This window comes from Toxoplasma gondii, chromosome X (genome assembly GCF_000006565.2).
Source record: "Toxoplasma gondii ME49 chromosome X, whole genome shotgun sequence".
Taxonomy (NCBI): Eukaryota; Apicomplexa; class Conoidasida; order Eucoccidiorida; family Sarcocystidae; genus Toxoplasma; species Toxoplasma gondii.
Genome location: NC_031478.1, coordinates 751,282 through 770,906, shown reverse-complemented (window position 1 = coordinate 770,906; position 19,625 = coordinate 751,282). Strand labels below are relative to the sequence as shown.

The window sequence follows — 19,625 nt, the reverse complement described above, 5'->3', positions numbered from 1 at the left end:
TGGACGGAAAAGAGTTTCGCGAGTGCACAGGAGCGTACGCAGAAGATGCGATGCATGCAGAATCCTGTTTTACGTTCAGGCACAGTTAATGTATCAGGGTGGATAGAAATGCATGTTAATAGACAGAGGAGCGGTGCATACTGGAGGAATATATATATATATATATTTATATGCATATATATGTGCGTGTATATGGACATTTAAATAGATGAGTGCATGATAGGCTGGGGGGCAGTTGCCCCTGGAGAGATTTTTCTCCGGGGTGCAAGGACGAGTATCTTGCAGAAGAGAAAGCGCGAGACGACGCAGGTGTCTCTATCAAAGAGTTGTACAGTCGTTTAGGCGGGCCGGATGAATACGCGCAGAACGGAGCTCCCAGGAATCTGTCGAGACTCTAGAAGTTCAATTCATTCACTCTGGACTAGTCGCGATCTTCGTCCCCATCGAACTCTTCCTCTCCTGCGTCAAACCATCTCATCATCGCCTCCTCGTCTATGGGCTCTGCGAGGTACTCCCCCTCTTCCAACTCTTCCTCTTCCCCGGAAAGGCTTGCCCGCTCTGACAGTTCTCTCCCCCTTTCGGCGCTGCCTTCGCTGTCTCGCTGGTCGCCTCCAGAGGCTGTCGAAGAAACTGAAGAACGAGCCGCGAGAGAAGAGAGCGGTGAAGCCTCTTCAGCCTGCGAGCGCTGGCCCAGGAGAGAGGCGCGACGCTGTCGCTCTGAAAGAGAAAATGCACGCTGCCGCAAAGACTGCAAGCCATTTGCTCCCCGTCGTGAAGGCCGAGGAGACGGCGAAGCAGCAGCAGAAGGAGAAGAAGGGGAAGGCGGAGGAGAAGAGGAAGGACTTTCGGCTTCCTGTTGAGCAGCGGCTTCTGCTTGAGCTTTCATACGCCTGCGAGGCAGTAAGGAGGAGAAAGGGAGGAAGAAGCAATGGTGAGGAAAGGGGAAAACGAATCGGAGAGAGGCATTCATTTATCGAGCGCAAGGTCCGGAGTGTTGGGCGGAAAATGACAAAGACAAGGAGCAGATGCGCGAGACAAGCTCGAGAAAGATGCATTTCCACCTCGGACAGGCCCTGGGTTTGGAGAGAGTGACAGAGAGAGGAGGCGCAAGAAAGCTGCGCCCAGGGAAGGAAAGGTGATAGTCACACAAGGGTCGTAGAGACAGACAGATAGAGGAGATAGACAGACAACGGCACAAAGGTCCTCGCAGCGCTGTGAGTGAAAAGGAAGAACGCAATAGGGAAAAGGAAACGAGAAAAGATCTCTCAAAAAGGCACGCAGCTGCAAAAGGCACCCTTCTCGTTCTCTCACCTGAGCACGCTGCGAATGCGAAGGAGGTGATTTGCTTGACTTTTCGCTATTTCAAACTGCACAGATCAAGAGACAGTCTCCACATGTGTATATGTTTAACACTCGTCTTGGATGCTGCTAGAAAGATACATAAACATGTATATTTATAAACATTTGTATATATATGCTTTACACACACATACGTGTACACGCTGTGCATCCGCATACATCTGAATTGCATGTCATTTGGAAACAGACAGAGGCATTATACATATGCATATATATTTCTTTACATATATACATATACTCATAAATATACATATAAATATAATATAAATACATATATATATATATATATGTGTATATATATATATATATATATGTATATGTATATGTATATATTTGTACATAAAAAGAAGTATTTTAGGATTTTTGAGGACGCACGTTTTTCTGCGCACCTGCCAGTAAGCTTGTCCAGAAGTGAAGAGAGGCTGGACGTCGCCCAGTCCCATAGCTGTGAGTCTGGGGAGACTGCTGGAGGGAACAGATCCACCTTGGCCTCTGCTCCCGGGCCGCCGCGCGAAGGCCGAGGGGTCGCGAGCGGCGGCGGCGACGACTGCGGCGGCCATGTTCAGCTTCTGCTGTTTTTCCAGCTGCATGCGTCGAGCGTAAAACGCTTGCTCCGCCTGCAGGAGCAGCCGAGGAAGCGACGAGGCGGGCAGCCGATGAGGCAGAGGCGAAGCAGAAGAAACCACGGACGCACAGAGCGGAGGGAGGAGCACAGGACGGGGGAGAGAAGGAAGACAGCGGAGAGAGAGACGAAGACAGAGCCAGAGGAGAGAGCGAAACCGAGGGAGGCAGAGAAGACGAAGAGACGAAGACAGAGAGAGAAGAGAGAAGGACGCAGCAGCTTCGGCGCGGGAAGCTTAACCGGTCACTTCGCAGAGAGAGAACAGCTAAATGACAGAGAGAGATAGAAAGACGCACACACATCACACAGACTGACTGACACTTTCGGTGGATTCACATAAAGCGATGGACCGCGAGTCGAAAGATGAAAACAGATGCATTTTTAGATCTGTGCATCTGCTGAAAAAGATGGGCGTTTCGTTCTTCGCGAGACGGACCTCTCGAAAGGCCGCATGTCTGTCCAGGCCCAAATTCATCAGGCGCAGCTGCAAGGCCACAAACTGCATGACAGGGTGATCTGCGCGGTAGGAGTCGTTGCCTAAAACAGCAAAACGAAGAACGAGGCGAGAGAAGACAGAGCGTATAAAGGCGCACCAAGAAAAAGAGGACGAAACGAGCAAAAAAGAAGCAGGAGAAATAAAAGCTAGAGAAGTAAAAGGAAAGGACGAAGAAATGGAGCAAGGAAAGCAATCAAAGGGCGGCAAAGGACAGCGAAGAAACAAGGCAAATAGAGAGAAGAAAGCAAAGGCAAGGGAACAAAAAGGAAAAAAGTGACGAAACACACATTTCGAGTAAACGGAAGAAAGACCGAGCAAAAAGCGCAAGTGAGCGAACAGAGGCGCGCACCGAAGGGACGCGACGCAGCTCGCGACGAACGAAGAGGAAAGAAAGGAGAGCAGACTTCTTCTTCCTCTTCTTCCCCGAACTGCCGTGTATCTCGTCTGGTCTTCTACTCCTCTATTCGCCTGTCTCTCCGTCCCAGTGGCTCCTTGTTCTGCCTTTTCTTGTTTGCGAATTCTCTCATCTTCTGTGGTGTCTCTTTCTTCCTCACCCTTGCTCCAATCGTTGCCGTCGACGTAGCAGTCTTGAAAGCGCATGTTCGGATACTTCTTCAGCACTGCCTGGGTCAGGGAGAGGTACTTGTTGCTGGAGAAAATGCAGACAAAAGGCAAAGGTTCGATGGGGAGAGTGACACAAGAACGAAAGACATATTTGCCCCCAAAAACAAAGACAAGAGAAAACCGGGAGAGACTCTTCATCATCTCTCTCTCCCGCTCGCAAAATCAAGTGAGCTCCGCCCAACAGTCGAAGACGAACTGGATCCCGCGCGAGAACCACTTTGGAGTTTGTGAGTAAGGCGACGTCCCTCGAGACAGCGGAAGTCTTTCGAAAGCTTTAAGAACTGAACTCTTCCTTGTATTGGCTCCGACGTCATCGCTGCCTTCGCCTGCCTCCTTCTTCGTTTCCCTCTCCTCTTTCTCGTGTCTCTTCTTCTCATCCTGTCTCTACGCATCTGCATGCTGCATGAGTTCTGCACGGTCTTCTCTCCTTCTTGAGCCGTCCGAACACCCATCTCCTTCTTCTCGGTAGAGCGGCATGTTCCGACGCCTCGCTCCACCAATTCGTCTGGAGCGTCTGTACTTCCTCTCCGTTCTGTTTCTCCCTTCTGATAAAATCTCTGCTTCTTCGTACTGGAGCCTCGACGCATACACACACAGACCGCGTGAGTCGCCTCTCCACCACTGCTCTGCGGGTCAGTCCCTGTTCCTCGCGTCTTGTCTTCTCGTTTTCTCGCGGTTTTCGTCTCGGCTTTTCCTTACTGAACCTTTCTGTCCATCAACTTGAGGTTCGAAAGCTCCATCGGCGGCGCTCGTTCCGCGGCGCTCAGCCAGAGAGGCGCGTCGACGAGGCCCTGCGCCACCAGTGCGCGCATGCGGTCGACGATGTCCAGCCTCTGGACGCGTCGGAAGTTCGTCCCTGTGTACTGCGAAACAGAGAAAAGAAACCGCGTTCGCAGCGCCGTATTCACAGGCAGCGCGCCCACCAAAAAAAGCAGCACAGGGGAGTCTCTTTACGTAGCCGCAGTCCTGACCGAGAAACGCAGACACGACGGCAGCGGAGACAGAAAGGCAGTGCCTCAGGCTGACGAGCAGGAGTAGGGAGACAACGCTCTCTACAGGAGAGGAGCAGCGAAAGAGAAGAAATAACGGGAGGCGTCTGCGCAGATGGCGACTTGCAAAAGAGGGGAGATCTCGAGAGGGAGCTTGACAGTCTTCGTTCTACGAGTTCCTCCCATGCGACCATGTACGAAGCGAGTGTGGAGGTGCACTGTGGCATTCGCAGAGACCTGAGACGGGGGTGTCTATGTCGGTCTCGAGGAGGGAGGCAGAGGCGAAACGAGGCCATATCCTTGTACAGAAATCGGAGAGTTACGGATAAACAACCTGCGACTCGCGATTCCGAACAGGATCTCGAAGGCCAGCACCGAGACTGTGGAGTGTCCAGGGTCCAGAGAGTTCCAGAATTCGGTTAAGAGATGCAGAGACTCAAGTTTTTCGTGAGCGCTGTCACACCACAGCCTTCAGGGACTGCTGAAGAGAGCTTCGAGAGTATTGAATTGCGCATGCACACAGTCGGCGCTACCTTTCTAGACACACACACTTGAGACGCGCGGGAGACACGAGCATGGAGAGCCAGTTGCGCGCGCGCTGGACGCGTTGGGCGTCGACAGGAGCTTACATGAACGGCGCCCTTCCCCATTGTCGGACTTCTCGACTGTCTGTTTCGGAACCACGGGAGGCGACTGCTCTCCAGGAATCGACGAGAAAGGAGATCCAGAGGCGCGTCTTTCAGACAGTCCTCCTTCGTCGTCGAGGACAGGGGCAAGACCGCGCGGACTCGGAGACGTCGCGAGGTGTACGTACACCCGAGGTGCGCGCCTCAGCCGAGCGCGCCAAGACAGAATACGCACATGCGACGCAGCTCTCCCTGTCGCTGCTTGCTCGGCTTCTCCCTCGCTCGTTTGTGAGGCAAAGGAAGAGCCTTCAATCCTCTATTCTGCTCGACGTACTGGCTCCGCTCCGCTCGCTGTCTGCTACCTCCGCCCAAGAGAAGGAAGTGCGACTGTGGATCTATCACGCTGCGTTCCTTCGTCTCCTCTAACTCTCAGCTTTGTCTCCTTTGTTCTCTTCTTCCCGAGCTACAAGGAAGCAGGTGGAGAGGGCGGAGGAAGTCGAGGGCGCGTCGCGAACCAGCCGAAGCAGGATGGAGAGGCCGGCGATTTCCGCGAGGAAAGTGGAGGACAGAAGAGAAGCAAGAAGGAAAAGTGAAGAAAGGGAGGAGAAAAACGCAAGGAAGAAGGCAAACTCGAGAAAGGAGATCGGGAGGAGGCCGGGGAAGAAAGATGCAGGGTCGTCACTGCGAGAGAGGCGCTTTCGCTGAAGAGAGGACAGAAGAACAGGAACGAGACGTGGATGTCGGAAAAGACTTTCAAGCGGTAGAAAGGCAGGCGAATGGAAGAACGAGAAACACAGAGAGGCAAGTGCAAGCAGAGATGAAAACACAATAGGAATTAACTTGTTCCCTGTGCTTTCCTCGCGCAAAGAAGGCGCCCTTCAGCCACCGGTGTGTCTCGCAGCGTTCTCGCGCTGTGCGTGGTGGTTAGTTGCTCGTTCGAGGAGTCTCGCGGAGGAAAAAGTTCTCCAAATGCAGCAAAGGCAGCGAAAGAGAAACTCATCAAACTCGACCTCTGAAACGCGTATGTTGTCGTCTTTCTGGGTCACAACTGTCCATCTGTTTCCACCGAAAAGCGAAGAGCCTCTCTCCCCCCTACGAGAGGGCGCGCTCGCATGCTGCCCTCCGACGACGCGGTCGCGAAATTTTCTCGCCCCGCAAAACCGACGCTGCATGCGCGAGTGTGCTTCGTAAGGTCGAGCGACTTTCTGAGCAATTTGAATCTCCTTTTTTCCTGTGTTTCCGACCTCGCTTCTCTTCTTCGCTTCGCGATCAACTCCAGTGTCCGTACACCCGAGAGCGTCGAAGAGCTCTACTTATCCGGCGTCTGCTTCCCCGTCACTTGGCTCCCGCCTTCGCGTCGTTCGCAGTTGCCAGATTTTTTCTGCAGAGAACGACAGCCGACCGCGAGATTTCACCCTCTTCCGCTTGCTCCTCTCGAGTCTCCTGAGGCATCTCTGCGGCATCTGTACGCCGAACTTGCCGCTCGCAGTCCCTGCTTTTCTGCCGCTTCCTTCTCCCCAAATAAACGCTCCTCGCTGCTCTCAACAAGAATCAGACGCTCTTCTTGCTCCTTCGGACTCTCTTTGTTTCTCGCTTCTCCATTCCACCTGCGTTCCTGGTCCTCTCCCGACTCGGTGTCGCAAGCCTGCCCCCGCGAGACCGCTCGGCGCCGTTTTCCACCCGTCGTCGAGTCTCTCTGTTCGTTGTAGCTTTTCATCTCCGTCTTTCCCTTTCCTCCTTTTTCCCCATGTTCGGCAGTAGCGAGAACTCGTCGCTCTCCAGCGGCGAGGGAGCCAGTGGCTTCTCCGGGCAGGGCGACAGCGGCGTCGAGGCGCAGCAACTCGTCAAACTCCTCCTCATCCAGGCTCTGAACCAGGCAAGAAAACGAGAAGGAAGAAGAGAAAAGAAAGAAGGAAGGGGACGCAGAAGCGGAGAAGGAGAGAGAGGAGGGAAAGGAGACAACGGGGGTGGGGAGAAGGCAGGAGAAAGAGCAAAAGGAACTAGGATGGGCGACGTCAGAGAGAGTGGTGAACTCTCGGTTTTTGCCGATTCGTCGAGAGGAATGGTGGCGGAGATACCGAAGGAGAAAGCGCGGAAATGAGATCAGAAGGGCAAGGTAATAGACACAGAAAAGACTGAAGAGAACAGCAGGATGGTGGAAGGGAGGCAGAGTTGGGAGGTTGTCTTTCACCCCCCTTCCCAGTAAAAGGTTCTTCAACCTGGTCGAAGTCTTGGAGCATCCTTTTACCTTCAAGAGAAGAGGCGCTCCTCAAACGCGACGCACTGTTAAACCTTGACGTTAGTCGGATTCTTCTGAAGGTCATTTTTCAGTGTTACTCTTGCCCCGGGAGCTCCACTCTTTTGAGAAACAAGTTTCATCTTCGCCATGTCGGCCAACGCAGTCGCACTCTGTTGACTGGAAACGGCATTCCAGATCTCATCGAGAAGTTTCTTTCGTAGGCTGGTCCGCCGGCGAAACGCAGACTGAGAATGGTGGAAGGCCCGGGAGGTGTACAGACAGTTCCGCGCTCGCGGAGAGTGCGACAGAAGGATTGGGTCGAAAGACTTGTGGCTTCGGGAGTTTTCATAAAATCTCAGGTTTCTCTGTCTACATTGTTTCTGCAGCAAGTTCACAAAACATGTTTCAAGAAATGTTTCCCCTCTAACAAATTCTACAGCGAACTCTCGAAGAGCGACCATGTCTGCCTCGCGAAATGCATGGACAGAATGTGAGTCCTGTGTCTCGCTTTCTCGTCTTCGCTTTTCTCTGGCTTCTCATCATTTCTCTGCTTTTAATTATGTCTCTGCATGTCGCGTCGTCCTCGTCGGTCCTCCTTCCCTGTTCTCTGGTTCTCTTTCCTCGCTGTCCGCGCCTCGTTTTCACCGTCGCTCTCGGCTTCCCCGCCTCTCGACGGTATCTTCTCTCTCTGTACGGTATCTCCTCTCTCTCTACGGTATCTCCTCTCTCGCTACGGTATCTCCTCTCTCTCTACGGTATCTCCTCTCTCTCGCATCTGTGTCCACCCTCTGTCGCTGTTTCGTCTCTTCTGCTGCACTCTTTTTTTATCGATTGTCTCTGCTCGGCTCTCTCTCTGTCTATTGTCTCCTTCCTCTGTCTGCCCCTTCTTCAGGTACGAGGCGAACGAGATTGTGCACCAAGCGACCGTGGAAATGCGGCAGAACTTTCCGCCGTCGGGAACAGGCTTGTAACGTCGCGAGCGCCCGGCAGAGCGTGGAAGTTAAATCTAACTGCATGCGCCTTGCCCGAGCGAGAGAAAGACGCAAAGGACGTAACGGTTGGGGCACCGAAGCAGCGGGTGTCGAAAGAAGCTGAAAAGGAAGCAGGAAGGCAGCGGAAGCGAGGAGAGAGAAAGGACGGCTACAGACGGCCGAAAGGGGGATGGAAGAGACAAGAATGAGAAGAAGGAAAGGATACGACGAGACTGGAGGAGAGAAGCGAACACGGAGAGACATTGCGGGAGGAATGGAGTGAAAGAGAGGAATGAAAAGATTTTGTGGGCAAAGCCTGGAGAGAGAGAGATTGGGCACAGGGCAGGAACGTGCATGCATACAGCAGCGGAGACGCGTACACGAGGCCTGGCAGAGAGGTCTTTCCTTGTCTTTTCGTTGTCTCCTTTTCCTGACGTTCTTTTTGTGTCGTTTCGCCGAACAAAGAGAGACTTTAGTGTGTCCTGCTGTCTTCGTGACTAATCCACTTCTCTGCAAAGTTCCGAATTCTGTGGAACGGGGGCGCCTTCACATCTCTCTGTTTCCTGTCCCCCATCTTGTCTCTTTCATTCGGTTTACCTTTTTCGCTTTCGCTCGCTCCCTGTCGATTCCTCTGTCTCTTGTCTCTTCTTTGTATCTCTTCTTTCTCTCCCTTCGTTCTCCATTCCTCTCCCGCTCTCCTATCTGGTCTCTCTCCACTCTCTTGTTATGCCTTCTCTTTCGATGGCGACCTTTCTTCACTCCCCTCTCTCTTCTTTAGGCCTTTCCTTTTCCTTTCCTGCGAAAAACAACGCACGCAACCGAGAGGTCTGTGCATGCATCTGCGCCTGCGTATAAGCACAAGCGTCTCGAACACAGGCGCGTTGGCTTGAGTCGTCGACATGATTCATACAGTTTGATGCCTTTGTCTTATTTGAATGTAGAACGCAGCAGCTCGCATCGACGGAGTTGCATGGGTGGGCAAGGGTAGTCCATACATGGCTGAGATCGGCCTTTTTTCTCTCTCTCATCTACGATGGATAGAAACGCTGTGCTGAAGTTGCATGGCTCATTGCCAGTCCTACAGGATACCGAGGATGACTCGCGTTAGAAGTAGAGACACTCAATACTCTTTTCTCTCGCATTCCTCTTTCCCCTTTCTCTTTCGCGAGGCCTCCGTTTTTTTGGAAACGGAGTGGATTTTCTCCATCGCCGCATGCGGCGGTGATCGAGCGAACGACAGGCAGCAGAAACCGAGAAGAAAGAAAGAAATCCAACAGGGTGTCTCAGCTCCTTGCACAGAGACACACACAAGAGGGAATAACCAGTGTGCTCTCGGCATGCACGCATATTCACATACGCATACACATGCATATACGGGTCTCTTTCCCACATACATACATACAGACGCATGCATACAGACATATACATATATATATATATATATATTTGTAGTTCAATACACACTCACAGAGTTATATATATGTATATATATATAATATATCTGGGCATACATGTGGTAACATGTCTTTTTCGGCCTGAATCTTGGAGAAGATTCGTTGACTGGTGGCTGAAAGGGCGTCGAGGCGAGTGTCAGAAACGGAAGCGAAGTTCAGTTTTTCGTGAAAACAGGAAGCGGAGAAACTGCACAGGAAGCCTGCCACTCTCCGTCCACACACCTCGCGGGCGCATCTTTCTCGACTTTTTTCGCTGGCGTTCCTCGCCTCGAAAACGGAACATTTCGCGCAGAGTGAATGCCCCATCTATGGGCGCATGCGCCTTCTGCTCGTTTTTTCTCCCATGTGCTCGGGTACTCCATCCAAAGCGCCGTCGCGAGGAGATGCCTTCCAGGTCGCTCTCAGTGTCTTCCCGTGATGGCGGACTTCCTCTGTTATATCTGCTACGTGTCTCTCCCTTTCTCAAGTTCTCTCTTGTTCTTCCTTTACCGTGACACACCTGCCTGTTTCTTTCTGAAGATTCCCCACCCTTCGTCTCGTCAAACGTCCCTCTTTCCCTCGCGTCACCGCACTCTTCTCTGTCTCTATGTCCACCTGCTTCTCTGTCTCTCTCGCTCTGTCGGTGTCAGCCTCTGTGTTTAGCTGCTTCTCTGTGTCCATCCCTGCGCGCCACTCTAGCGATACCCTTTGCATTTCGGAGTCGGCCACCGCGAGAGACCCGTCATCGAATCCCTGTCACACGTTTGGCTGTGCCACCGTCGTCGCCTAGATCTGTTCCCTTCGTCACTGCAAGAACCAAGGAAGCTCGGTGCTTCGACGAACCGTTTAAAAACTCAAGACGCCGTCACCTACGCATGATTGCCTCGACTCTCACCGATCCCCATCTCTGTACACACTCCGTTCTCGCGAACCTCGGCGTGCTATGACCCTGCCACGAGGATTTGAAAAACGCACAAATCCTCAGAACGCGGAGGACGACATGCGACCGTGCATTTCCTCCTTTTCGTCGTTCCCAGCCCTGACAACGGCTGACGCTCCTTCGGCGTTCGCAGTCGAACCTGTTATCGTGCTTCATTGTGTTGTCCACTCCCTGTGCACCCCACTCAGACTTCTGCGGCTTTTGGTCGAACGCCGCCGCCCGGCAGCTGTGTCGCCGACGCATGCTGCAGTGTGAGTCCGGGAAGGAAAGAGAGGCGGGGGTTCGCATGCGCGTCGGCCTGTCGTTCTTTCTGCTGATGGAGTTTGGGGTGGCTCTCGCCAGTGCTGGTGACGACTGCGGAGTTCTGAGACGCCTCAGATTCTGCGGTATGCTGGCACAGCAGCCTCAGCAGGGGCGGCGCTCAATATCATTATTTATGCTTTTCTGAACATTAAAACAATTCTGTTTAATTAGATGTATTTCTTAAATAAACTGCCTTGTAAAAAAGCTAATAATGAAATATCTGGTTCAGCGGCATTCCCAACACAACCAGAAGGCATGCGTAGACTCCGCACGCAACGCACTAACAGCCACTCGGAACTCCAAGACGCACAATCGGGACGCGAAAACCCCCAAATATATATATATATATATATGAGCTCGTATGCCCTTGTATATACATATACATATATATACATATATATATATATATGTGGAGAACTGAATGGTTGAGTGGTTGTTTGCCGAGTGTATTTCTGCGGGGCACACCTGGTGGCGCAGCCTGTGAGAATACTGCGGACATGCAAGTGCCTGGTCAGAGAAGCAGAATTACTTTTCACACCGCACAGTGTGCTGGAAAGTACCATTCAGGTACGCAGTGAAGTCTGCCTCCAGTGGAGTTCATCTTGCAGTTGCTTTGTGGCTTTTCTCTTGGGCGTTCCTCGCCCCGCATTCGCTCTGTGGAGGCAAGGGTGGATGAGTGCGAGAGGTGGAAGGGTCACGTGCGTTTTTGCCGGAGGGGACCTCGGTATGCACCTCCAACGAAAAAACGACAAAGAAGGCCGGAAGAAACGAAAGAGAGAGGAGAAAACGAGACCGGTCGGACGAGCACAACCCCCAGAAAAAGCACTCTTCGAGAAGCCAGTGAGTATCCCGGGCCTCGCGAGGTTCCGGGGCGTCAGGGACGCTGTTGCGTTGATTTTGCTGGGAGAAGGACTGTTCGGCACATGCCGAGCCTTCTGTGAGAAGGTGCAGAAGAAGGAAACAATTTTAGCTTTCGTGATTCACGAGTCTTGAAGAGCCGTCCCTCCCGTTGCCTTCCTCTCTTTCTTGAGGGAGAAACTGATGTTTCTAAAAGTGCGACTGCGTCCTGTCGATCTACCGGACGGCGCAGGCGAGGCCGTCGAGCGACGGCAGTCCGGCGAGTCACACGCTCACTGGAGAGTCAACCTGCGTCTCTTCTCCGCGACTGGGATTGAACTGAGTCAATACCACACTGTGCTGTGGTTCTACAGCAAACCATTGATATTCCGAAGTTCCAGGAGAAGGAAAAGCTTCCCTGTTTTCCAGAAAGGAGATGCTCAACAGCTCAGCAGGGACTCGCCAACGGGCTCCCCTGCGCGACTCTGAGCTGAAACGGGGTGGTTGTCGACATGAAAAAACTGACGATTACACCCAGACACAAAAATCTGCTTCAGCACCGCAGCCGACAGCATGCGTTCAAGACTCTTCGTCACTCTAGCCGCAACTGCAGAAAACCGTGTGAGTTAAAGCGAACTGCACTCTACGCATTTCGGAATGCTCACCTGCTCACTAAAAAAAGTTCCTATCAATCCCTAGCGAGGAAGACAGCTACACGTCTACAGCCACGCACCTCCAAACATGCACGCAGGCTTTCCCCTTACCAAAAAGACCCAGTCCTGCCCTGTATCCACACATTTATATTTATATATATTGATATATGTATATACATACATATACACATATATATACACATATATATATATATATATATATATATATATCCGTCGCTATAGCTAGTTGTTCCTCTGTCTCCAGTTGCCTCTGTATCGGACTCGTACTCGTTTTCTGCCTCTCATCAGTCGTTTTGTCCATCTCTCTCTTTCCCTGTCTTTTCCTCCTGTCTTTTCCTCCTGTTTTTCTCTCTCTTTTTCTCCTGCTCTCTGTCTCTTTGTTGCGCTCCTCGCTCTGTGTCTAGCTGCCTCGCTCGTCCGCTGCTTCGGTGGCGCGCTGCGAGTCTGTGGCACCGTGCGGGGCGTCCGCGTCTTCAGAAGGCGGAGGCGCATGGCACACCAGGAGGAGGAGCGGCTGGGCCGAGGCCGCGAGGACGCGGTACGGCGTGAGAGGCGGAACGGACAGCGCCGCGCGAGTTTCAAACGGAAAGTCTCGCTCGGTCTCGCCCTCAGTGACCTGCAGAACTCCCGAGCCTTCGAGAACGAACATGAAGACAGCCGTGGAGAGATGCAGCTTCCAAGGCAGCGCACCGGGCGAGATCGATGCCGGACAGGCAATCATCTGGACTGACGATGCGAGCGTCGCGGTGGAGAAGAGCGGCCAGGCGGCGAAGCCGGAAGGCGGGACCCCAGAAACGAGGGGAAGTTCGCGTCTTCTCCTCTCGCAGGACGGACACCGCTTCTCCTCCTCAAATGCCGTTTCCTTCCCAGGCGCAGGCGCACTGCGAGACCGACAGACTTCCAGGGTGCTCGCGGCAGAACAAGTCGAAGTCGCAGGCGCCTCTGCAAGACAGTAAGCTTCCTCTTCGGTCGCGGCGAGCGCTTCTTCACACGTCGCTTCCTCCCCGTCTCTTGGGTCATCCCTTGGCAACGGCTTCGCGCTCGCGCTCGAACTTCTCTCGCCTTCGGAGGTCTTCTCCATCCTCGGGGCGTCCTCCTCCTCTCCTCTCTCAATCGGTTCTTCTCCGTCTGCTCTCGGTTCCCCTTCACTGTCGCTCGCTTCTCTCCCTCCATTTGCTCTTGTCTGTCCTCTATCCTCTGCCTCTCTTCTCTCGCGTGTGTCTCCACTGTCTCCTCTGTCTGCACTCTCCCCCCTCGTTCGCGTCTCTCTCTTGGCGCAAGACGCGGGAGCGTCTGCAGGCGGGAAGGAAGGCGGCAGCGGACAAGACGCGCCCTTCATTCTCGCGCGCCACTCTGCCTCACTGAGGACGAACATCCAGCGCGAAAGCGAAGCGCCTTCCGCCTCCGCGTCTCTCCCCGCGTCGCCAGGGCACACACTCGAGCCGGCGCGGCGGCGGCGGGGAGCGCCGAGCGCGAGGGACGGCCAGCGCATGCGCCCCGGGTGCTGCGGAAACTCCCGCGCAAGGCCTCGCGTCTCTCCATTGCCAGTGTCCTCGCTGTTCCCTCTCAGTTGCGAGGGCAGGTCCACTTCACTCAGAGCGAAGTCGCTCGGAAAGACAGTCCTCTGCGTCTCCTCCTGAGATACCTTCGCCGCCCCTGTCTCCACTCCACCAGGCGACGCCGCGTCCGCCGTCGGCGCAGGCGCGAGTCCGCGAGCGGCGCCTCTGTCGCTGTGGGCGGTCTCTGGGCTTGCGCTCGCGAAGGCAGGAGAAGTCAGCAAAGCCTCGGAGGCGTCCCCTTCTCGCCGCGAAACGGAGAGACAGTCGTCTCCAACGATGGGAGAAGGCGACGCGAGGGAGAACGCGGAGAACAGCAACTGCGAGGAAGCGCGAGAAGGCGAGACCGACGTCGCCTCCACGCAACTCCACGAGCCAGGAAAGAGCGGAGCCGCCGACGCGCGCGGCAGCAGATCTCGCGCCGGCAAGGAGCCGAGGCGGCGGCGACCCTCGGGTGTACGTCCACCTGCACGCCGAGCGTCGGCCTGGGGCGCGGCCGGCGCGGCGGACGAGTCGACATCTCCGTCGGGGAACGCAGGCGGAGACGGGATGCGCCTCGAGTCGGAACTGGCGGCCTCGTCGTCGCCAGACGGAAAGACGGGTGCCGCAAACGACAGAGACCTTCGCGCGTTTCGCTTCTGGAAAAAAGACCAAGAGGAAGAGGAGGGAAAAAGCGAAGAAGGGACAGAATCTGAAGCGGAAGAGGAAGGGAAAAGAGAGGAGACAGACAGTCGGGGCGAGGAGTCGCCTTGCATGCTTGAGAGAGGCTTGGTGAGCACATGCGTGTAATGATCCTCATTCGCTTCTCGGTCCGGACCTTCGTCCACCGGCAGGCTTCCTCCTGTCTTCTCAAGGTCCCAGGGAGACCGCGTTTCGCTTTCTTCGCAGGACTGTGCAGCCTCCACCATGCCGTCGGTATGGTCATTCTCCAGGCTGGGACCTGGCGCCTCCTTCCTCGCTGTCTCACCCTTCGTCGCAAGCGCGCGGCTTCGGTCGCCTTCAGGTCGATTGCTTCCCAGGGCGCCCGCGACAAGCAACGCCGCTCCGTCGGGTGTGTGGATCCCAGCTTCGTCGCCACAAGGAATCTCCTCGCGCGCAGCCACTGCCTGCGCCGGCGCATCAGGAGAGAGGGCGCTGCGAGCGCTTCCTCCTTCCATAGAGAAGACGGGGAAAAGGAGGAAGAGAGAAAGGAGCAGAGGGGAGGAAGAAGGACCCACAGACAAGGACCGAAGGGAACGCGAGGCAGGCGACAGCGGACGGGGGCGAGACGGGGAAAGGGAGCAGACGAAGAGACAAAGGAAGAGAGTAGAGAAACGCGCCAGGTACGCCTAGACTCGGAAAAGGAGAGGTAAGCTGACCGCTGAAGGAAACGCCAGAGTGCTACGAAAGAGCAGAGAGGCACACGAACGAAGGACTTGAGCCAGCCAACAGACAAAACTGTCGTTCCTCCACACTTTGGGGTCAAGGAGGCGGCTCTCTTGGAGGAGGGACGCCGCATGCATCTTGGAAAAGAGAGTGCAGAGGAGGCATGTCGGTCGAGAAACGAGCACTCCGGTCGAACAGTCAGGAAGGAAGAAGACAAAGAAAAAGGAAGAGGCGCAAGAGAACGAAGGAAACAGAAAAGGGGAGAGAAGGGGAGGAAGAGCGAGAATGAAAAAGAAGGAGAAGAAGGGGAAAGAAACGGATCCTGTGCAGGGCAATGGCAACGACCGGCGAACGAGAAAGTGAAGGCGCATGCGCAGAGTCGAAAGAAGCGGAACGCGACCTTGGTACGGAGGCGAGAGCAGAAGCAGGCTCCGTCGCAGAGTCGAAGGATGCCGAACGCAAAGAGAAGACGTCCCTCGAGGCTGAAGCGCCCCGAGAAGAACATGCGAAGACAGCCAGCAAAGGCAACGCACAAGATGATGGGAGGCAGAGAAGGTGAGAGCGAAAAGGAGAAGAAAGAGAGAGTGGAGAACGAGAAGAGACAGAGGACAGAGTGGAGAACAAGCAGATGAGCACGAAAGAAGAGAGGAGAGACGGAGCAAAGGTCTCTGGTGGAAGAGAGGAAGGCGAGAGAAGAGCAGCCGGTAAAGCCTTCCTGGACAAGACAAGCCGGCGAAGAAGAGACAAATGCGGTTCGCAGGAAGAAGAGTTCGCGCCAAAATTCGAACTCTCACGCGAGCCGCGAACGTGGAAGCAACTGAGATTCGTGCTGCGTATCAAAAAAGGCTCAGAGAAGACGCCCAGAGAAACCGATTTGTCTGTCGGAGAATTGTGTACACACACGCGCCGGTCGACTCGCCTCTGTCGGCGCCGAGCTTCTTTCGCTTCCTCCGTATTTCCTTTGCACTGACGCCTCTTTTTCTCTTCCTCGCCTTCTCGTTCAAGAGTGGAGATACCTGCATTTGCGTGACGACTAGCGAGTGAGGACATACACGAGAGCCGGAGTCCGACGCCGTCCTCCTCGCGCGCTGCTCATCGCCGCGCAGAGCGAAGAAGACAAATCCCAATCAGAAAGAGGAGATGGAGAGAAAGAGAGAAGACAGACAGAGAGGAGATGAGAAAGAGAAGCGGAAAGAAAACCTCCGGAGTTCTCTCTCGCCTCGAAAAAACGCGAGACGGCGCTCGCCGCGCCCCGAGTCTGCGTGCATGCAACGCCGTCCAAAAGGCGGCTTTTCTCTTTGTCTCGCGTCACGGAGAGAGAGAGGAAACGAGGGCAGAACGCGGACAACCAAGGTGACTGGAGACGCAGATCGAATTGAAAGGCGGAATCGGAGTCTCGGCGCCTCTCTGTCGAAACACCGTCCCGGTTTGACACCTAAAAAAAAGACGAGAGAGACCCACAAACAGAACGGCTCTTCGGGACTCGGTCTACCTACACCTGAAGCTTGTTCCGCAGAAAAAGCGGAGAAGACTGTTCGAAACAGCCGGTGGCCGACGGGAGAAGGAGGCGTTTCGTTCAACTGTCCTCAGTTTTCCGGCCGCTCTCCACTCTCATCGTGCGTCCGTCGCCTGCGGCAACTGGCCGAGAGCTGCAGACGCCAGACGCGTCCAGGTCGGTCTTCTCTACTTTTCTTTTCACTTTCTCCCGCTGACAGGAAGGACGCTTCGAACGGCGAGTGTGCTCACTCTTGCCTGCTGCCTCGAACAGCGAGACTCTCTGGATTTCTTCTTCAACGACGCCGCGCTCCGCTGCGAGGACGTTTCTGTGTCTCAACATCTTTTTTGCGTATCCTCGATTGGGTATCTCCCTCGCGTCTTCGGCTTCTTCTCTTTCTTTCCTCCCTCTCTGCCGTCTTTGCGTCGACGCTCGCTGCTTGCGGCGCCCGCAGGTCCGATTTCTCTCGGCGTTCCTCTCCCTGCTGCGTTTCTTGTCTCTCCTTCTCTGCGTGTGTCAGGCTCTTTGTTCAGAGCCGCTCAGCTCCTTCTCCTCCTCCTCTCTGTGGGCCAAGCTCGTCAGGACTTCCCCGCTTGGCTGCAGGCTCCAACAGAAGCCGAACATGGAGTTTCCAGCCTTCCGCTCTCCAGAGTGGATGGCCAGCGCCTTCGCACCCGCCTCGCCTGCCGCCTCGAGCTCTGCATCTCTGGCTGCCGCCGCGGCAGTGGAACTCCAGGCCGCAGAGGGGAAGCCTGGCGGCACGACCGAGGGTGCAGCCTCCCCGACCTTCGCGCCTCTCGTCCCTCCCGCCTTCTGCTTCCGCGACTTCGAGCCTGTTCCGGCGTACCTCGCCTCTTTCCCGACTGCTGGGCTGTACGTACAGCGCGTGCAGCAAGTCAAGTGGACCATCAAGCGGGCGCTGTTTCGTCAGAGTCTGTTCAAGATCCAAAATGTGGAGGTGTTGGAGATGAAGCGCTGCAGACAGCCGCGCCGGCTGGTCGCGAGCGAGATTCAGTTCGACGCCGAGAGAGATCGAAGAGTGAGGCTCTCCGGCGCCGCGCCTCTCGCAGCGTCGTCAGCGACGCAGACGTCTTCTCCGTCTGCAGACGCGAGCGCGCGCGCCGTCTCCGCCGCCGAGACGCCGGCAGGTGCCTCTGCTGCTTCGCCGTCGTCCGTCACCGAGAGGCTGCGACGCTGGCGCCGAGAAAACCACAGAGACGAAGAGACCCTCCGAGAAGAAATCTGGAAGGTCGACAGATGCGGCTCTCTCAGAGACTATCGAATCATCGTCTCGCGCGACCGAGCCACCAAGGACTTCTTCACCGTGTCTGTACAGCCTGTCGCCTGGAGCGACTGGCTGCGACAAAAGTACTTCAACTTCGTTGACAAGACCGTCCAGGCCGAGGAGTGAAGAAAAGATTTTCACGAGAAATCCGATTCTGCGTGCGCCTCAAACTCGGGTGCAGGCCGAGAGGAAGACTGCTCGCCTGAGAAGCGAAGTCCGCTTCGTCGCGCCGCAGCAGAACTGGACGCGGCTGCCTGGGGTGTACAGGTCAAAAGAAGGAAGGGCAGCGGAGAAGGAGGGTGGGGAAGAAGACAAGAGATCAGAAGAACGGCAGGAAGAAGAGAGGGACAGGGGAGGTTGAGATAAGGAGGAGGGTCCTGGCGAACGATTTGAGGGAAGCCGTTGTTTTTTCGTTCTGGTCTCTCTTTGGTGTGGAATTGGTGTGGTGGATCAGTTTTCCTAGATCTTTTCCAGGATATACGCTCCGAGAGAGGCTTGTCTCCTTTCTGACACAGGAAGATAGGAGACCCGTCGGCTTGCCTCCGCTCCGGGAGAACAGCGAAACGCATGTATGCATGTCTTCTGTCGCTCGTGATCGTCGTTCATCGGTGGCAACGCGCCGCTCTCTGGTCGACGCTCAGATGTGCGGTTGATACGTCAGCTCTTTGTAGATTTTTGACGAAGTCGCTTGCCTCTTTTAAAAGGCGCAGTTGTGAAGAAGAGAAAGGCGGTCTGCTTCCGACCTTCAAAGACACCAGAGTCATTTCCGCGGGCAGTCGAATCAGTCAAAGAGGCTCGTTGCTCATTTTCTTGTTTTTCTCCACGGTTTTCCTCAGAGGAACAAAGAAAAGCAAAGGGAGAGAGACAAGAGACAGCACAGTCGATTAGAAGAGAAGAAAAGAACTGAGAGACAGGGGAGTTCGACAAGACATCTTATCTACTTTCTGAGTTCCTTTGCGTTTCGCATTCTGTGAGGCGAATCGCGCTGCACTCCCCCACAAACGTTACCGTCGCCGTAGATGACTGCTTATTATTCTTGTAGAACAGGATTCTGGTTCTGGTTAACGGAGACAATATCCACACACAAAGCGGGCAGACAAACTCGTGGTGTCTCTTCTCCCCAGAAGGAGCATCTGAATACTCCGCAGAGTTCTTTCGACGCCTGGGAGGGTGCTGGCTCTGGCCACTGTCGCTTCTGAGGAGCCTTTCGTTCTCACGGTTCAGAGGGGATGAGAGCGTCATTCGTCTCTCGACTCGGAGGAAGAGCGAGCGCGCAGAAGACACACAAGCGACCGACGCTTCTTCGCAGAGCTCGCTCCGAGCTCCACCACTGCTCTTGTGATGCTCCAGGAATTACACGCTCACATGCAGAGACGCTTACACGCGTATCTGAGCACTCAGACGGAGTTGCAGTTTGTGTGTCGATAGACTCTGAGCCTCGCTTTGTTCAACTACTTCCTTATGCAAATACCGTCATCTATGCGGAGCCAATCAGACAACCAGGGTGCATGACGCGACCTGCGGTTCGACAGAGCCAAGAACAGTGGTTGAGACAGCCTCTGGCAGTCCACGACTTCTCTGTTCTCCATCTGGTAACTCGCGCTCTTGCGCTCTACTTGCGACTTCTCTTCCACTCGGTGTATCTGCTTCTCCACGTCTCTGTCTCGAGTTCTCTTCCGGGTCCGTGTTTGTGACGCTTTGCTCAGAAGACGCTTGGAAAACGTCTGCTTTAGCGCCTTCTTCACTTGCAATCGCCTCTGCCTTCCTCAGCGACTACAACACCCTGCTGCATTCGTGGTTTGCTTCTCTGG

The 19,625-nt window shown here is 54.7% G+C and overlaps 5 protein-coding genes across 5 annotated transcripts; 3 read left to right on the top strand and 2 right to left on the bottom strand.

Annotated features, from left to right (window-relative positions):
- Positions 1-304: 304 nt before the first annotated feature.
- TGME49_227860 (hypothetical protein) lies at positions 305-5,685 on the bottom strand. Its single transcript, XM_002366368.2, has 7 exons — positions 4,720-5,685; positions 3,801-3,964; positions 3,032-3,126; positions 2,418-2,518; positions 1,749-1,976; positions 1,312-1,367; positions 305-890 (listed from the first exon to the last, which is right to left on the bottom strand). The coding sequence occupies exons 1-7, from the start codon at positions 4,738-4,740 to the stop codon at positions 422-424; spliced, it is 1,134 nt and encodes a 377-aa protein (XP_002366409.1). The 5' UTR covers positions 4,741-5,685; the 3' UTR covers positions 305-421.
- Positions 5,686-6,463: 778 nt separating this feature from the next.
- TGME49_227870 (Tim10/DDP family zinc finger superfamily protein) lies at positions 6,464-7,926 on the top strand (the record flags this gene model as incomplete). Its single annotated transcript, XM_002366369.1, has 3 exons — positions 6,464-6,592; positions 7,342-7,445; positions 7,848-7,926. The coding sequence occupies 3 exons, from the start codon at positions 6,464-6,466 to the stop codon at positions 7,924-7,926; spliced, it is 312 nt and encodes a 103-aa protein (XP_002366410.1).
- Positions 7,927-12,012: 4,086 nt separating this feature from the next.
- TGME49_227875 (hypothetical protein) lies at positions 12,013-13,069 on the top strand (the record flags this gene model as incomplete). Its single annotated transcript, XM_018780182.1, has 2 exons — positions 12,013-12,060; positions 12,518-13,069. The coding sequence occupies 2 exons, from the start codon at positions 12,013-12,015 to the stop codon at positions 13,067-13,069; spliced, it is 600 nt and encodes a 199-aa protein (XP_018636077.1).
- Positions 13,070-13,702: 633 nt separating this feature from the next.
- TGME49_227880 (hypothetical protein) lies at positions 13,703-14,826 on the bottom strand (the record flags this gene model as incomplete). Its single annotated transcript, XM_018780183.1, has 2 exons — positions 13,703-14,307; positions 14,637-14,826. 2 exons carry the CDS (start codon positions 14,824-14,826, stop codon positions 13,703-13,705), a joined length of 795 nt encoding a protein of 264 aa, XP_018636078.1.
- Positions 14,827-16,418: 1,592 nt separating this feature from the next.
- TGME49_227890 (hypothetical protein) lies at positions 16,419-17,940 on the top strand (the record flags this gene model as incomplete). Its single annotated transcript, XM_002366371.1, has 1 exon — positions 16,419-17,940. The coding sequence occupies exon 1, from the start codon at positions 17,152-17,154 to the stop codon at positions 17,938-17,940; it is 789 nt and encodes a 262-aa protein (XP_002366412.1). The 5' UTR covers positions 16,419-17,151.
- Between the last annotated feature and the right edge of the window lie 1,685 nt (positions 17,941-19,625).